Source organism: Lissotriton helveticus, chromosome 6, assembly GCF_964261635.1.
Source record: "Lissotriton helveticus chromosome 6, aLisHel1.1, whole genome shotgun sequence".
Taxonomy (NCBI): domain Eukaryota; kingdom Metazoa; phylum Chordata; class Amphibia; order Caudata; family Salamandridae; genus Lissotriton; species Lissotriton helveticus.
The window spans coordinates 199,184,162-199,203,031 of record NC_136067.1 but is presented as its reverse complement, the minus strand read 5'-3'; the positions used below and the strand labels follow the sequence as shown (position 1 = coordinate 199,203,031).

The 18,870-nt window shown below is 43.5% G+C and overlaps 1 protein-coding gene across 1 annotated transcript in view; it reads right to left on the bottom strand.

Moving 5' to 3' along the window:
• LOC144761287 (cysteine-rich venom protein pseudechetoxin-like) overlaps positions 1–18,870 on the bottom strand; it is a 480,203-nt gene that overhangs the window by 287,199 nt on the left and 174,134 nt on the right. Inside the window, exon 4 of the mRNA XM_078646739.1 lies at positions 6,346–6,491. Within this exon, the coding sequence (XP_078502865.1) occupies positions 6,346–6,491 (146 nt within the window). The remainder of the gene's footprint in view (positions 1–6,345; positions 6,492–18,870) is intronic.

Genomic DNA, 18,870 nt, shown 5'->3' with positions numbered 1-18,870 from the left:
GGATAAACTATGGCATAACATTTTTACTACCTACAACGCTACAATGTTAATAGTTTCTAGAAATCTATTTGGACTAAATGCTCAATAATATTTAAATGTAACATTCCTCTATCAATTCAAAATGTTTTTCTTGTTCCTATGTCAGACTATTTTCAAAACCATTCCTCGAAACCTATGTTTATTTGACCTTTTTCTGTACTTGCCTTAAAGGTTATACTTACTTGTTGGAAAAATAATTCTAAATTATGTCTGTTAACATGGTGGAATCTTATCTGTGATGATCACAGAATAGCTACTATTTCTTCTTCCTCATTATCTCAGAAAATTAAGTCTGATTTACAATGGTTACCTTTCATTACTTTCCTATCTTCACACTAATCTTTGTCCTAATTTCTACACCTTTTCTCCTTTCCTTTCCTTTCCTCTCCTTTCTCTTCCTTTTATTTCTTTTCATTTCTTCTCCTTTTCTCCTGTTCTTTTCTTCTTTATTCTTTAATCTCCCTTTTCTATCCGTTTCTATCAAATATAAAATGAACAATAGCTAGAAATATGTCCTATCTGTTTTTCTGCATCTCCTTATGAGATTGCATATCATATATTTTTTTTCTTCCTAATGTTATGGTTTTCTTCCTTAATTTAAAAAATTGCATTAATCTATATTATTTTATTATTTTATTCTGATGTCTGTACTTTCTTATATTCTTCCTCATTCCATTAAAAAATGTTTTAAAAAAATATACCTCCAAATGTGCATTTACAAAAATAAAGCAAGAAATAGCCCTCAAACGCTGGAAGTTTTCTTCCAGCAGGTGGGGTCCACTGATGAATTTGCCAGCCTGGGACTATGCCGGCACATAAATCTAGTCAGAGCGTGCGTCCTGAAAGTCTGTGGCCGAGTGGAGAATGGCTGCCAGGTTAACCCCTTGGACGCTCATGACGAGCCCAGCTCGTCATGGAGTTTCCATTGATTTCAATGGAAATTACATGGAAGCACTGCAAGTAGCTTAGCATCCAAGTGGTTAATGTCTTACACCGATGAAGCAAGCTGAGGCTTCACAGTTCTAGTCTTGCACTTTACCCGCCCTTGCCACAAAACTGTAAATAAAACCATAAATTGACATGATTGTAGCATTCCTCACAACATGGGTTAGCTTTAGTAATTGGGAGGGTGCTATTAATTCTTTTCATTTTCTTTGCATGTCACCATCTAAAGAAGATTCCAAATTCCTCATTTAAAATTTACCAGATGTAGTCCTTAATTATATTATTTGGATATCTGAGCACTGTTAACAACAGATCGTATGACTATCCACTTGGAAGTTAATGTAATTAACCATGCCAAAATAAAAGACTGAGTCAACAATACTTAGATTACATTTTACAATCTGCTGGTCAGATTGAGAATTGATCAGAAAACAACTGATTTGCTCAGATATTTTACCAGTGCATTTTTTTATTAATACAGGGATGAATCATTTAACATTCACCTTTCTTTAATGTAAATTAATGCATACCAGTGCCTTATTACTGCAAAAATCCCACCATGGTCAATACTGGAACCCTGATTACATCTTTAACCAATTTTCTTCTGCCACTACTTACTATATGAGGTGAGAAACCTTTACCCAGCCACCAGGTGACCTGGGTTGACTCAGAACCCAAAGCAGCCCTGGCAAATTCTGGCAGATCAGCCCCCGTACGTTGCATAGTAACTGCAGCGAGCATGCCTGACCACTACAAAGGGGGTTCTCCCCTCCAGAATATTCAGGAAAAACTGGTGTATTCTACAACATGTATATATTGAATTATGTTAGCTTTTAATGCTTAGTAAATGAAGACCTCGCTGGGTACCAGGATACGACAGTCTGAGTCCCTCACTATCACACTTCAACAGTGCTTCTCATCACTATCACACTGCAACAGTGCTTCTCATCTCTCCTTAGCCTCTCTCTCACATGTATTTTATTTGCTTTTTAGCTCCTCTTATCCCATCGTAGCATGTTGGAGCACTCTACATCACACACACACATTACAGAGACAAAGAATCACACATGTGTAAATCAGTGTATAGAAAATGATACTTACCGCAAAGGGAACTACAAGGTGTAGGATTTACATGCCTTCTATACTGGTAGGCACTTTTTAAAAGTGCTTGGTCTGGAGAAGCACAGGCTCAGCATTCAGAACATAACACAGTGGTTAGGGTTGACATTAATAATAAGAATGTATTTCTACCACAAAACAACTTTTTTAGTAACATCAGTATAATGAAAGACTAGGAAAAAACATAGATTTCTAACCTGCACCAAGTGCTGTACAATGCTGTTGTACCATGCAGTTTATTATGCAGCTCTTTGATAGCAGTTCATAGCTCACTGTGCTAGATTGCAATTGTAATTTATGAACTGCACAGTAACAAAAGAAACTCTGTGACATGGGCAGTAACCCACTGAGCTATGTACATAAAATATTGTTTTTTGATTTGCATGGTTCACCTGCTTTGCAGTAGGTATATTAATCCTCTGCGCTAGCTTAGATGGGTCAAAACCGCTGCTAGCCACAATGCCAATCTCTCTCCAGCAGCTGTATTAATCACCAGAGTTAACTTGATACTTTTACTGTTGCGTGAAAGCTGGTGAATATACAAGGAACTTTGCAGTGCTTTTAATATTGCTGCCCTGCAACTGTTATGTTTAGGAAGGCGCCGTGTACTGTCCCATGCAAGCCTCCCAAGCAAGGGGTTTTTGCAACAACACCCCGTACCATTTGACCATGATGGTAATGGCCAAGAAATAAAAAGGAGAGAAAATAAATAGCCCAGCGACCCGCGCCTCGTGGCAATAAAACAAAACCGACATTGTGTAGTCTACATCCTTTACGGCCAGATAGAGGCACTATATTACACGACGCACACCACAACAAATTGGCGACGAGCGGAGTGGGTTCACTGCCCTTGCACCGCCTTGATCCAACTCACTCTCTTTACCCACCAGTGTCGACTGGTGCTGACAGTGGCTCCCGCTCCTCCGAGGACCCCCAGTGCATCACCTGCCTTTCCTGTTTTTTCCCCGACGTCGGGGCCGTGGCTGCTTGTGCCATTTTTACGGGTTGTAGTACAGCGCTGGTGATGCGCTGTCGAGCTTGCAAGTGCTCCGGTCCTGTGTTTCGGGTGGCACCACCATCATGCAGCAGCTGTGGTGTTCCTGCAAGAGGGCAGGAGTATTTTGATCATCACTCTTCATTGAATAGGTGAGTCTGTGAGTCACTGCGCTGCTGTTAGCTTCCTGCAGAGACTTTTTGATACAGTTACTTACTGTGACAACATTGTGGTGAACTGCTAACAGGGCACATTCTACCTCATTCCCACAACCCAGAAAGGTTCCTCTGCATCACTGGCTTTGTGCCTGTCAATCACACCGGAGCACTCCCATTGTCCCGTGCATGGTTCTGGCACCTGTGTACCTCTGCTTATGAGTCCTGGGTCAATCTCAATAATTTTCATTTTGCACCCGGTTCTGACTGGTGGTGTTGTTCCTGCATTTTGTCTACACTTCCAGCTGCCTTGGCCTGAATAGCTGCCCTCGAGCCTTTTGTGATGGATAGTCCCTCGTCTGTGCAAGCGGCACAGTGGAAAGACTGGGTGGAGTTGCTAGAGACATACTTTGCTGCAGTGGCCCTAGACCCAGACAGATGATGCCCCATCTTGCTGCACTTAGGGGGTGCCGCTATTGACACACTTGGCAACTCTGTGGTGGAAGCTGGACTACACTTCAAATATTCTACTTTGAAGGTAGCTCTTCATGGCACATTGTGAGCCTCTCATCAATCCTGATCATGAACGATTCCTGCTACGCCAGGCCAGGCAGCTACCAGAAGAATCTGTAGACACCTTTTAAGCTCGCTTACGAGACCTTGCCAGCACATGCATGCTGTTGGACTCTGCTGCCGAGGTTCAAGCCCAATTCATACAAGGGTGAGCCTCAGTGAACCTCAGGGCGAACATTCGCAAGTCTCCAGTATATCTATTGACTGACATGCTCACTATGGATTACTCGAAAGAACTGTCTAAGGTTCATGCTGCCCATTTGGAGGCAGCCCTACAATGACAGGTGAAGACAACGCAATGGTGATAATGGGGGGGAAAAGGAATAAAGTCTGTCCAAAGTCTGCTGCTGCTCCCAAGGCATGCTACACATGTCCATATCCTCATCAAGGACCCTGCCCCGCCCACAGGAAGAGGTGTTTGGCATGTAACAAACTGAATAATTTTGCCACAGTCTGCTGTTCTTCTACTATTCCCAAGGTCTCCAAACCAAAGTCAATGAATGTCATGAGCACACCAGGAGCCCTCGACGAGGAAGAGGATATGGATGATGACGAGGTGGAAGGAGCTATTCATGCCATGTAGTTGGGTGAGCAGCCCCCCCCCACCCGGTGCATTCCAAGATGCACTATCCTCCTTTTGGGACATAAGATTCCGGCTTTGATTGATATGTGAGCTTCAATTAACATTTTTGCCCAATTTATATTTCAAACTCTCCCACTGAGCCCCCTACTGCATCTCACCGCCACTCAAGTATTTGCCTACGGGTCTACCAAGTCTCTCCTGCCAGCAAGAGTCTTCACAATGGATATATCTCACAATCCTCATTCTACCAGGACGAAAGTGTATGTTACCAAAACAGGCTCTGGAATGCTGCTGAGCTGCAGGACAGCAGAACGTCTCCAGCTGGTCTCATTCGCTTTCAGTAGACATCTGGGGAGCGTAGAAGATTTGGTAGCTGAATTCTCACAAGTGTTTGTTGGGACTTGATGTCTCAAGGATCATCTCATATACCTTCATATTGATGACTCAATCCAGCCTGTGGCCCTAAAACAGTGCCGGGAAGCATTCCTTCTGTGCCCGAAGGTGGGCTGAGGAAGCTGAACTGGCCAACATCAATGAAAAGGCGGATGGCCCTACCCAGTGAGAGTCACCGATTGTCATGGCTCGTAAACCCAAACAACCTGGAAAAGTTAGAATTTGTGTGGACATGAGGTTGCCCAATATGGCTTTACAACCAGAACACCATTTGATGCCCACTGTTGATAACATCGTGGCAGAAGTCAGTAGATTGAGATAAGTTTCCGTAAAGGACCTGCAGACAGGGCAACATCAGTTGATGCTGGCTCAGGAATCCCAACCATCATTACCTTTCCACACACCTGGGTTTGAAGAGATAAATTGCCAGAGTTTCAGCATCTCCAGTGCCGTTGAAGTTTTGCAGGATACAACTAGAGGGGTCTTGGCAGGACTGGTCAGGGTCATTAATGTCAGTGATGACATTTTGATGCATGCCGCATCCATTGAGGAACATCTGTACTGGGTGCAGGCAACGTTTTGAAGACTGTAGGAAAATGGACTCACTCTTCATCGGGAGAAGTATACATTCCTTTCGACAGTGCTGGCATTTTTTAGATACCGTTTCCCTGAACACTGGGTTATGCCTGACCCTGCAACCGTTAAGAACATTCAATCTGCCCCCGCCCCGACGATCATCAGTGGTGTTCGAAGTTTCCTGGGTTTTATTAACTACTTTAGCCAATTTATTCAGAATCTCACTGCTCATACTGCTCCCCTAGGAGAACTAACCAAGGGCAGTGCAGTGTGGGAGTGGGGGACTCCCCTGGAGGAAGCGTTTGAGGCAACAACGGAAGGTTTGTCTGCTCACATCCCTTTGGCATACTTTGATCTTCAACTCTGAGTTGTTTGTGGATGCCAGAAGCACTGACCTAACAGCCATGTTTTGTCTCAGAAACAGGATGATAGAGGATTGGCTCCCATAACATATGCAAGCAGAGCCTTGATTAAAACTGAACAGCAAAACTTTGAGAAAGAAGCCATCGCTGTTCACTGGGGGTTTCATCATTTTCACCTCTACTTCTATGGCCAGCCATTTGTGATTCACACCGACCACAAATCATTGATACCAGGATTGAAAGTTTCAGTGATCCCTTCATCATTTTATTGTGTTTGGAATTAAAACATGAGCCAGGATAAGTGATTTAGCTTTGTCACCCGACTAATGATTTAATTGCTTGTCATCAAATACATTAATTCATTACACCGAGCTTTTAACAAAAGAGAATCTTTATCATTTTCAATCTTCTAGGCATAAAAAGTTCCTCCACAAACATTTTGACAAGAACTGTTGCCTTTCTTAATAATTAACATTTATAAAGCAAGATCTAAACGTTGCAGAGCACGTATTAACATTTGACTTCGAGACCATTTTCTTTACTTTTAACTAATACTTTATGAAGAACGCATGCAATGATAAATTAAAATGAGCATTTACTTCATACCTGGGTGAAGTGAGCGATCCAGCCATACGGAAGTCGTAGACCAATTCCATAGCTGAAATTCTCCTCTTGACTATACCATGCCTTAATTACGTGTTCCCAAGAGGCGGCATAATTTGCCCTGTACATTAGTGCACCACATTGAGTTTCTAATTTAGAGAAAGCACAAAGAACGAGAATCAAAATAAAAAGAGTATGTGAACATTTAGAAAGAAACCCTACTGGTTTAATCGGTATCATGGGGCTAATTATAAATATTTTACTGCAACTTACTCTTGTAGTACTTACAGTTTACTCCACAATTTCAGTAGGAAGTTGGAAGTAAATGAGGAGAAACACTGGCTATTTTAACCATTACATAGATAAGCCAGGGGTACTGCAAAAAATAAGACACAAGCACTCATATAAAAATCATAGTGAATCATACCTTTTATCTTCTTAGCTAGATCATCTGCTCCATAGTAACTGTATACCCAGAAATGCTGGCCAATCCTGAGTGTTGTGTAGTTTTCACTAATCAGTAGGAACTGCACATTTGCGGATGATATAATCTTAGGATGGTGCCAGACTGATTCAATGCATCGCCATTGGATATGTTATCTTTTGCGCCAGCTAGCTCACAGCGGCATTGTTAGCCTCCCTAGGCTCAGGCAGGGGGTGAACAGTTCTGGTAAGTACTAAACATAACATCCCTGTTCCCTCAGGAATCGTGGTGATAGACCTAGGACTTTTCTCTTAGTCACTCGTGCTTTCTTTTGCTCAGAGAAATATACATAGACTACACTAAGGGACATTTTGTGATATTTGTTGAACCATAGTGATTCCTGTATAGAAGATATGTGCTACAATGACTAATAGACTGAAGAATACAAAGGTTATAATGAGTGTGAAAGCAGTAAGATAAACACAGAGTTCCACCATTTTCTTGAGTGAGTATACATATGCATACATATACAGTATTATAAAAATCTAGTGTACTCCTATGATGCAAACCCTAGCCTATGTGTCTAGGGTGTAAATGTATGGTCTTTCAAGAAGCCCCCTTCTTGATGATCTAACTCTTTTACCTGGTGAGTAAGAATGTAGGACCCCATCTTGGTCATAAACTGGACACCCCTCCCAAAGATGTCAGTGAGGTGCTTAGGCGAAAGCTTCAGCATGCAGGGATACCTCAAAGTCAGAAGAAGTGTCTCCTTTTATAGTATTCAGAAACAAAAGGATATATATATATATATATATGTATCATGTCATCCAAACCTCGCGCAGGGCTGCCTGCACTGCCAGTGCAGTCCCCGCCGCATGGACCCCATGTTATCTGAGGCTGAGGCGGTACAGGGGAGCCGAGGAGGACACTTAATGAACTGCAAAGCTGAGGAAAGAAAATCATCACATTTAGATTTTTTTTATTTTGTGCACACTTTTTTGAATTCACGCCGTATGCACATTTGGAGGTTGTCACCATTCTCTCCTTCCCATGAGCAACACCCCCAAGGACCTACCACATGGGACTCTGGGACTTGTAGTTCCCCTTCATGCACGGGACACTACACAGGTGTGCTGGATTTCTAGGGGGCGGTGCGGACTCATGACAACGAGTTCTCAAAAGGCAGTACTCACCAGCAGAGTGTATTTCATCTGTGGAGGCTTTGGGCGCTGACGACGGCAAACAACGGCCAGAAATGCATCCGCCATTACATTTCATTAAAACGCCTCCAACTGTTCCCCTTGGGTCTCTGCTCTTCTTTGTTTGGGAGGAGTTCTGTGGCAATATATATATATATATATATATATATATATATATATATATATATATATATATATATATATATATATATATATATATATATAAACAAATGTTTGTCTGTCTGTCTGTCTGTTTGTCTTTTATGCATTACTACACCATTCATCCAATTGCAATGAAACTTTGGGAAGCTGTTGAGTACACTCCTGCGAAGGTTTCTGGCATACAAATTTTTAAATATCGAAGCAAGATTAGAAGGTGTTCGAACACAAACTGATCAAGCCCGTTCTTCTCAAACGTACGACCATCGAGAATCGCTCCGAAGGTGAATTCCTCTAATATAACCCGGCCCTCCTCTAGCGCAGCTACGCGCGCTGAGGGGGCCGGAGAAGCTGCCCAAACATGTCAAATCAGTCTTCGTTGTGCCGAGACGGAGTGTTGGCGAGACGGTGCGGGATCGGGAATGAGCCCGAGTCGTGATAGAGGCGCAAGGTATGAGCGTATAAGCGCTGTGCTCTCGCGCTCGCGTTCAAAAGTATACCAAATGCAATGAGGCCTAATCCGGTTCAAAATAGAACCGGAGGGGAAGTAGTTTAGGGTATGAGCGTGTAAACGCTGCGCTCTCGCGTTCACGTTCAAAAGTATACCAAATGCGATGAGGCCTAATCCAGTACGAAATAGAACCGGAGGGCAAGTAGTCTAGGGTGAAAGACACAGGGGCCAATATCGAGTGCGAGACACAAGTATCATTACAAAGCATACACAAACCAGAGAAAAAGTTAGAATTTCACCTTAAAAGGCCATTCTGAGGTATTCAGAAGATATAGGCCAATCCCAGAAAACATAGGAAACTCTTAATACTAAATAACATCCTATTTACATATATACAAGTATCAGACAAGCAAAGCAGAGTAAATCAATAACAAGGATGTCGGAGAGATACTTATCTTTCTGAGCGACAGCAACATTCCTTTCTACTGAGATCACGTAACGCGCGACGGGTAAGCTAATATATATATATATATATATATATATATATATATATATATATATATATATATATATAAAACGAAAAGTCTTCAGAACCTCCACCACAGTGGCGAAATGAAGAAACGGACCCTTCGGCTAGGCAAGGTAAGATTTATTTGTAGTGTGCGTAATCAAGAGAGAGAGATAGGACCAGAAAGCTAGTCCATGTCCCCGGGTTAATATGTGGTTTAATCAAAAAGAGACTAGCTCAAATTACTTAATTTACAAAAGTTATTAAGGGAGGGGGAAGACTCTGGTATGTTTTGTCATGGAGTGTGAACACCCGGCAGGTGTGTTCATAAAGCCCTCACCCACCAACCTAGTTGGTGGCATGCTTCATCATCGGGCCCACCCAGTAGCACCTAGCGTGCCCCGGGTGTGCTTCGACGCCTGACTACAGCGGAGCTGGTATATTGCTGAGTGTGCAGTGAAGATAGTTAAGGAAGTGATGTTAAAACGGCTAGGCGGTGGTCCCAGTACCCGAGGGTGAAATTAGACTTTAATACCTGGGCCTCCGTCAGTGGTTAAAAATAAGGCAAGGGGATGTAAGAGGCGAGTTACGACCTCTCACATCCAATGGGTCAACATGTTTCAGCCAGTGCCTTATGACTAAGCTGGCTTTCTTCAGGACCTAGATAAAAAGGTGAGTGTAAGTAAACTAGTGGGAGTGTAGTGGAGACTATGTGTCTACACGCCCTAAAGTGTATCTATGTGTGAGAGGGGGATTCCCTTCTCAAGACCACCTGTACATATAACATTAAAGGACAAAAGACAAAACATACAAAGGAAAAAATAGAGTCATTTGGATGTACAGAGTTGCGCACATCTGATTGCCGTCACTATAGCGGGTGCAGGTGGGCTATAAGCGGCTAGGGTGTGATGGTATTGGTGGTACCATCACAGTGAGAATCGCACTGGTAACTCGAGGGTGAAGTGATTAAAAGACGGAGAAAAACATGGTGCATTAGTGAAATGCGGCGCAAGAATGGACTCTTACGCTAGTTTTTGCTCAGTCTGACCTCAAGGTTGGGAGGTGGCAAGGGCTTGACCCTGGGGGGACAAACGTTTACCATACTGATTAGGGAGACCTGTTTGGGAAGAAAAATGCGCTTACCAGGAGTCATGGTGGTTGTTTCTCATACTCACAGCATTTCTGGGCAGAGCCTGCTCTGGACCTGTAGTGCCTCCTTCGCATACCGGTGGGGAATGAGCATTTTCCCAGGTCTTAAGTAGTCTGGTTAATTGGATAATTAGATGCACCTGTAGTATGGGAGGCAATGGTGGAAAGACTCGGATGTCTGAGTCATGGTGCCTGGAGATGGTGTGGGCGCCTTGGGTGCGCGCGCGCTTTAGCGTTCAGTCGCGCTAGGAAGCATTGTTGTGGGCGTATCCCCGCTGGGGAGCCTCCTGGAAGCTAGCGCGTGAGGTTCGCGCATGCGCATTGAGACCAGGAGGGAGGCATTGTTGTAGGTGTATGCCCGCCGGGGAGCCGCCTGGAAGTTAGCGCGTGGAATTCGCGCATGCGCGTTGTGACCGGAATGGTCTGCGCATGTGCGGAGTTAAAGTGTTATCGGCCGCGCATGCGCGGTGCGACGTTTGATGGACATACGCTTTTTTCAATCCAAATATTAAACGTGGGGCACATTAGTTATCAACAATGATACTATGAGATTGAGTGGGGGACAATCTTTAACAATTTCAGTTGCAAACGGCTGAGAATTAACCTGGTAGTGTTCCAGGAATGTAAAGCACAATTATATACAGTTATATAATAGGGGCATGATGGTCAACTAGTGATGGGTCAGAGAATTCCACGGGATGGCATCGTTCAGTCCCTGGGTGGCTGTGGAAAGGCGGTAGATCCACCGTTGTTCCGCATGCATTAGTTTTCGATCATTGTCCACTGTGCCTTCAGTGATCTGTTCTATGACTGTCCAGGTTAGGTCATTTGGTGTGTGACCTTGAGTGATGAAGTGGTTGGTCATTTTGCTTATGTTCTTTTTACATCTTATAGTACTACGATGTTCCGTTATTCGAGTTTTTATTTTCCGTGTGGTCAGCGGGGAGCGGTCTTTGAGATTGGAGCTTCGCTTGTATGCGAATCTGGCATACAAGCGAAGCTCCAATCTCAAAGACCGCCTGGTCAGCACCCTCCCCAGACCACCACCCCAACCTGCCACCAACACCCTTCGCAATATATGGGGCCTCCCCAAGGTCAGCGGGCACTACCCTTGCAATGACTGCAGCGTGTGTCACCTCACCACTCATACCAAAACCCTGGACCTGGAACCAAACAGGGTGTGGACCCAGCGTAGCCACACTAATTGCAACTCTCGCAATCTTGTCTACCTTATCACATGCAGATGTGGGCTCCGGTACATTGGGATGACCACACGGAAAATAAACTCTCGAATAACGGAACATCGTAGTACTATAAGATGTAAAAAGAACATAAGCAAAATGACCAACCACTTCATCACTCAAGGTCACACACCAAATGACCTAACCTGGACAGTCATAGAACAGATCACTGAAGGCACAGTGGACAATGATCGAAAACTAATGCATGCGGAACAACGGTGGATCTACCGCCTTTCCACAGCCACCCAGGGACTGAACGATGCCATCCCGTGGAATTCTCTGACCCATCACTAGTTGACCATCATGCCCCTATTATATAACTGTATATAATTGTGCTTTACATTCCTGGAACACTACCAGGTTAATTCTCAGCCGTTTGCAACTGAAATTGTTAAAGATTGTCCCCCACTCAATCTCATAGTATCATTGTTGATAACTAATGTGCCCCACGTTTAATATTTGGATTGAAAAAAGCGTATGTCCATCAAACGTCGCACCGCGCATGCGCGGCCGATAACACTTTAAATCCGCACATGCGCAGACCATTCCGGTCACAACGCGCATGCGCGAATTCCACGCGCTAACTTCCAGGCGGCTCCCCGGCGGGCATACACCTACAACAATGCCTCCCTCCCGGTCTCAATGCGCATGCGCGAACCTCACGCGCTAGCTTCCAGGAGGCTCCCCAGCGGGGATACGCCCACAACAATGCTTCCTAGCGCGACTGAACGCTAAAGCGCGCGCGCACCCAAGGCGCCCACACCATCTCCAGGCACCATGACTCGGACATCCGAGTCTTTCCACCATTGCCTCCCATACTACAGGTGCATCTAATTATCCAATTAACCAGACTACTTAAGACCTGGGAAAACGCTCATTCCCCACCGGTATGCGAAGGAGGCACTACAGGTCCAGAGCAGGCGCTGCCCAGAAATGCTGTGAGTATGAGAAACAACCACCACGACTCCTGGTAAGCGCATTTTTCTTCCCAAACAGGTCTCCCTAATCAGTATGGTAAACGTTTGTCCCCCCAGGGTCAAGCCCTTGCCACCTCCCAACCTTGAGGTCAGACTGAGCAAAAACTAGCGTAAGAGTCCATTCTTGCGCCGCATTTCACTAATGCACCATGTTTTTCTCCGTCTTTTAATCACTTCACCCTCGAGTTACCAGTGCGATTCTCACTGTGATGGTACCACCAATACCATCACACCCTAGCCGCTTATAGCCCACCTGCACCCGCTATAGTGACGGCAATCAGATGTGCGCAACTCTGTACATCCAAATGACTCTATTTTTTCCTTTGTATGTTTTGTCTTTTGTCCTTTAATGTTATATGTACAGGTGGTCTTGAGAAGGGAATCCCCCTCTCACACATAGATACACTTTAGGGCGTGTAGACACATAGTCTCCACTACACTCCCACTAGTTTACTTACACTCACCTTTTTATCTAGGTCCTGAAGAAAGCCAGCTTAGTCATAAGGCACTGGCTGAAACATGTTGACCCATTGGATGTGAGAGGTCGTAACTCGCCTCTTACATCCCCTTGCCTTATTTTTAACCACTGACGGAGGCCCAGGTATTAAAGTCTAATTTCACCCTCGGGTACTGGGACCACCGCCTAGCCGTTTTAACATCACTTCCTTAACTATCTTCACTGCACACTCAGCAATATACCAGCTCCGCTGTAGTCAGGCGTCGAAGCACACCCGGGGCACGCTAGGTGCTACTGGGTGGGCCCGATGATGAAGCATGCCACCAACTAGGTTGGTGGGTGAGGGCTTTATGAACACACCTGCCGGGTGTTCACACTCCGTGACAAAACATACCAGAGTCTTCCCCCTCCCTTAATAACTTTTGTAAATTAAGTAATTTGAGCTAGTCTCTTTTTGATTAAACCACAAGATTTATTTGTAACCTTTCATCGGCGACGCGTTTCGAGCATTGAAGTGCTCTTGATCACACACCAAGCACCGCGGTCGCTCTCTTTTTAAATGCTTTTTTTTCACAATAGTGTCCCACCTCCTTGGGAGTCACATGATCATTAACCATTAACACAGACAAAGTACTATAACTTACATTGGTTGTGGATACGAAAGTCATTAAAATTGTAACAGTTTCATTTGACGAAACTGTTTACAAGTATCACAAGTCAAAAAGTCAAATGCGCCCTTTGACTCCATATGAAAAAATCTCAGGTAATTGATGCGATATTTTGTACTGCATGAATGCATATTCGTTAAAGAAACCAAAACATATTGGTAAAATACTGATTTACGATATTTACACCTGTAATCTACTTTAAAAGAAATATATGTTACAAATAATATACATTATATACAGAAACTACAGATGCATATCAATTTCAAACTATATTTTCAATTAACTATGACTACCTACTGGTGGTCGCCAGTAGGTAGTTATAGTTAGGACCTTGTTTCCATAGGAAATCCACAACATTCTATTTGGAATAACTTTGGCGCCGGTGGATGAATCTACATGAATTTCCCCAAGACAATGGCCTGCTCGGTTCCGCTCCTTTCCTGAAAGTTTGGGGGTGATTCATCAAGTGAGGGCTGAGAGAAAAGGGGGTCCCAAAACGTGTTTTCCCCATGCAATTTTCAATTGGGACCTTTAGCCAGGGCTACAGCCCAAACGGCTGAACGGAATTACACCAAATTTGGCAGAGAGGTAGAGTTCTGTTCACAGATTGTGCTTTTTGTGAAATGGTGAAAATCCGTTCAGTAGTTTCTGAAAAAATTGCAAGTAAAATCATAGCGATATCTAGAGTCGGAGTTCAGTACGCGTACTGAAATCTGTTCAATTACGAGCGCGAGCTGCATGCTGATTGGCTGTGAACTGTCCGTCTGTGAACACTCGAAACAAGGAAGTGTTGGCGGCCATCTTGTGCCTTGCTACAACCGAGTCGCAAAAAAACAGTAAAACAAAGTTGAGAAATAAGGGGTGAGGAGTTGGCCTAACGGACCTGGGGATCTGGGTTCGAGTCTCGGTAATGACGTCAAAAACCTCCTGTGATTCTGGGCAAATCACTTAAATTCCCCGTGCCTAAAATGAAAGTGTGTCCTCATGTAACGTAACTGGTGCTATGTAAAGCGCTCTGATACCTGATTCGGTTTGGGTCTAGTTCGCGCTATATAAAACTCTGCAAAAAAAAAAAAAGGGAAGGGGGTAGGGTAGAGACATTCTGACCCTAGGCTTGCTCAGGGGGCCGTACATGGATGTTTAGGCTCTATTTTTATTTTATTTTTTTAAAAGAAAAATCGCGGCGTACGTGTATGTAAATATCTACAATTATGAGCAGGAGCTGCATGCTGATTGGCTGCAAATACTCCAAACCAGGAAGTGTTGGTAGCCATGTTGTTTGTCGGGAGAGCAGAGTCACAAGAAAACTGTAAAACAAAGTTGAGAAATAAGGATAGGGGGCAGGGCAGAAACATTCTGAGCCTATAGTCTTGGTCAGGGGGTGGTACATAGATGTTTAGGCTCAATTATTTTTTTTTTAAATAAAAAATGGCGGGGTACTCGTGCAGTACCTGTACAGGGTGGAAAAGGTGAAAGAAAAAAGGTAGAGATCTGTTTTATTCATTAGGTCCCGGGGGGCAATTTTTCTGCATAATGGGGGCTTGTAAGGTGCTCCGAGTACTGGGGAACAGCACTTCTCTGGTTTTATTTTGAAGTATGCCAGGGGGGTTACGGTCCTACTCCCTGCAGTCTCGGGGAGCGGTACCTCTCGGGTCTTTTTAAAAAAAAATATGTTTTGAGCTCTCTGTCTCCTCCTCTCACCGTACACGTCGCGGGGAACGCCACCTTTCTGGGGCAGTGATTTGTAAAATGACCTTCCAGATCCGGGTACCTGCATTGTCTGGAGTTTTTTATTAATGTTGGGAGGGTGGGCTTGATAATACGTCCTTGTTAATTCCCATAGAAGCCTATGTTCTGGTGTTAACATGGGCCTCTATCAGAAATAACAAGGCCGTATTATGAAGCTCATTATCGCCGTTTATCGGCAGTTTCATGGTAATAAAACGGCGATAATTTTAACACCGGTCCTTGATAATATGCACCTAAGTTTACTGGTCAGAAAAAGAGCAATGATCCATATTATCAACAAAAGGCGATACATTATCGTTGCTTTTATCGGCAGGAAACGTCGATAAAGCAGCGATAATGGGCTTTATAATATATCCTTGTGAATTGCAATAGAAGCCCAGTTTAATACTAGAACCTGGGTGGCTGTGGGAATTTGCAAGGGCCTAATATCAAGCCCATTATAGCCGCTTTATCTGCAGTTTCCTGCCGATAAAAGCGGCAATAATGTATCGCCCTTTACTGATAATATGGACCATTGCTCTTTTTCTGACCAATAAACTTAGGTGCATATTATCAAGGACCAGTGTTAAAATGGCAAAAATGGTCTTGATAATACGCCCTTGTTAATTCTCATAGAAGCCCATGTTCTGGTGTTAACATGGGCTTCTATGGGAATTAACAAGGGCGTCTTATCAAGCCCAGACGCGGCACCTGGAGAGAGTTGCGGTGAGACAGGCGGGGTGGGAGGGTGATAAAGAACGGAATCTGGATGATTGTAGGTAAGTAAACAATTAAATTAATAAAACGAATTTCGGGCCACATTATCAACAACATAAGGCGATACAGTGTTGCCGTTTTTATTGGCAGGAAACTGCCGTAAAGCAGTGACAATGGTCTTGATAATATGCCCTTGTGAATTTCCATAGCAGCCCAGGTTAACACCAGAACCTGGGCTGCTATGGGAATATACAAGGGCCTATTATCAAGCCCATTATTGCCGCTTTATCAGCAGTTTTCTGTCGATAAAAGCGGCGATAATATATCGCCTTATGTTGTTCATAATATGCCGCTTCGTTCCATGCCCTGCATGGCATTTTGAGATGCAGGGCGCGTTATAAAATTCAGGGCATATTATCAGGGACCGGTGTTAAAATTATCGATGTTTTATCGTATTCGTAGCGTATGCTGAGAATGATTAGCAGTAGAAACTATGGTGCGATCACTCTCTCACTGTCAAATGAGAGCACAGGGCGCGCTATGAGAATAGTTAGAAGTGGTCACTCATTGGAGATCTGATTCAGCTGTGTGTGTTATTGTGCGATGTTAGGCAATGCTTACATGATTACGGTAACTGAGCATGTGATTTGAGTAAAAAAAAAGTTGTGTTAACTCCTCTGCATGGGAAGCTGGATGTTTCCATCTGGCTGTCGATTTCGACCTTGAAAGCAGAGTCAACCAAATGAGTCATACAAGAGCGCTATTGTCTCAAAAAGAGTTCGCTCTTACATCTGCTAGAGAAACATTTGTCCTTCATGTAGCAAACACCCGCACAGAAGTGTATGCTTTGTTAAATACAGATGTGGCGTGGAATTTTAGGGAGTTAATTTAGACTATCTTTAATGCGTCCTCGAGTAGGGGTTTAGCTTACTTTTTTTAAATGATAAGAATTGGTCTTGTGACTTCTGTAGAAAGTATATTTGGTGTCTTGTCGGTGTTTATTCATTGCATTTTTTGCAGCATCTTTGGTGAATTGTGCTTAATGGTCACATTAGTTGCCGGTGTGCTTGTATTAATTCGTTCACTTAAAAATGGATGCACATCTTGCAGCAGACGACAATATTTCTCGGTTGTTGCTGCTCCGCAACTGAATGCTTAGTTACTATGGCGCACTGCCTCTTGCAACGTTGAGTGCAGCTTATGGATTATCGTTTCGATTCTTCTTTTTCACATGCGTTCAGCCTGTCTTCCATTGCCTGAGCTGTGATTTTGACTGGGCCCTGGAATTGTGTCTCTGCAGTACGGTGTCTCCCAACCGGGATTATGACCAGTTGATGAGTCCTTTAGTGGTTCATGACGTGCTCTGTTCGGCGACGGGATTATGGCCTTAGCAGCGACACATGGAATAATGGGACGTTGGAATGTTTTTGCAGTGGCACTTGAGTTCTTGGCACGCAGTTACATTGAAGGTGACCGGAGTTTTCCTCCGATGGTAATAGAGGCTCCGGTTGTTAAGGAACATGTATGTTCATTCCCACTATTGAATTGAATGGCTGAAATATTTTCAGATGAGAACAATGACTCCCTGTTGGAGGCTGTTGCTACATACTGTGCTTACACGTTGTTGGATTAAGACTCTTTGATTTTTCTGCATATTCTTTATTTTTTAGCTACTGCTTTCTATCAAAGAGCGAATAACTTTTTTTTGGAAATGTGAACTTGACTCTGGTTTTTAGTCTTGGAGTGTGCGTTTCTAAGTGGCACACGTTTATATGAAGTGGTTTGATGAAGAAAGGGTGCCGTGGGGCTGAGGCTTTCAGTCATACCCTGTTATGTTAGCACGGGTTTATTAGAAGCTTACACACTATTTTTGCTTTTCTGCTCTGCTTTGCACATGACATATACTTGTGATATTGTTTAGAGAAGGCTGAGTATTTTGTTTTATATGAGAATAATTTGGTATGCTAGATTTGCAAAGTGCCTCGCTAGTTTTGTGTGTATAGTGAGAGCATGGAGCATCAAAGTTATCTTGAATACTGTGTCTGTTCAGAATGATCCTCGGAAGTTCGAGCCAAAATACATATGCAGTTGTGTCCACCTTTGATACTTGCGCTTTTTATGATGCATTGTGGAGGCAAAGTTACACACATTTGGAGAACATTCATAACTTGATAGTTTATGGAGCACTGAATGTGATCTATTACTGCTGAGTACTAGAGGTATGGGTCTGACCATGTAATCCTATGAGACTTTCTGTAGTTATAAACTAATCTGCTAGGTAGGGAGGGTGAAATGTAGGTACATTTTAAATTTGTTTACCTTCAGTATTATAGGATGTTTTTTCCGTTTGTATCTTATAGAATAGTAACAATGCTGACAACCTTGTTTGTGATAATATGTTTGGTTGTATTATCTAAGGTACTGTGCATGAGATTTTGGCGTTAGAAATAAGCATTTCAAAGTTGCACGTTTCTTTATTTACATCTTGTATTGAACTGGTGTAAGAGTATAATGAAAGAGTGCTATTGTTATCCACGTTACTTCATGTAATCTAAGTGGCATGTTCTGGGTTGACTAGTCGTTGGTGTTTTTGTTATAGGGCAGTGGTTCCCAAACTTTTGACTCCTGAGGACCCCCCATAGAGTCACCACTGGAAGTTGGGGACCCCCAAGCAATTTGTAGGATTTAAATTTCAAACATTAAAACCGTAATACTCAAATTACTAATGGTTGAGTGATGCTGTGGTAGTGCTGAGTGATGCTGTGGTGGCACTGAGTGGTGCTGTGGTGGTGCTGAGTGGTGCTGTGGTGGTGCTGAGTGATGCTGTGGTGGTGCTGAGTGGTGCTGTGG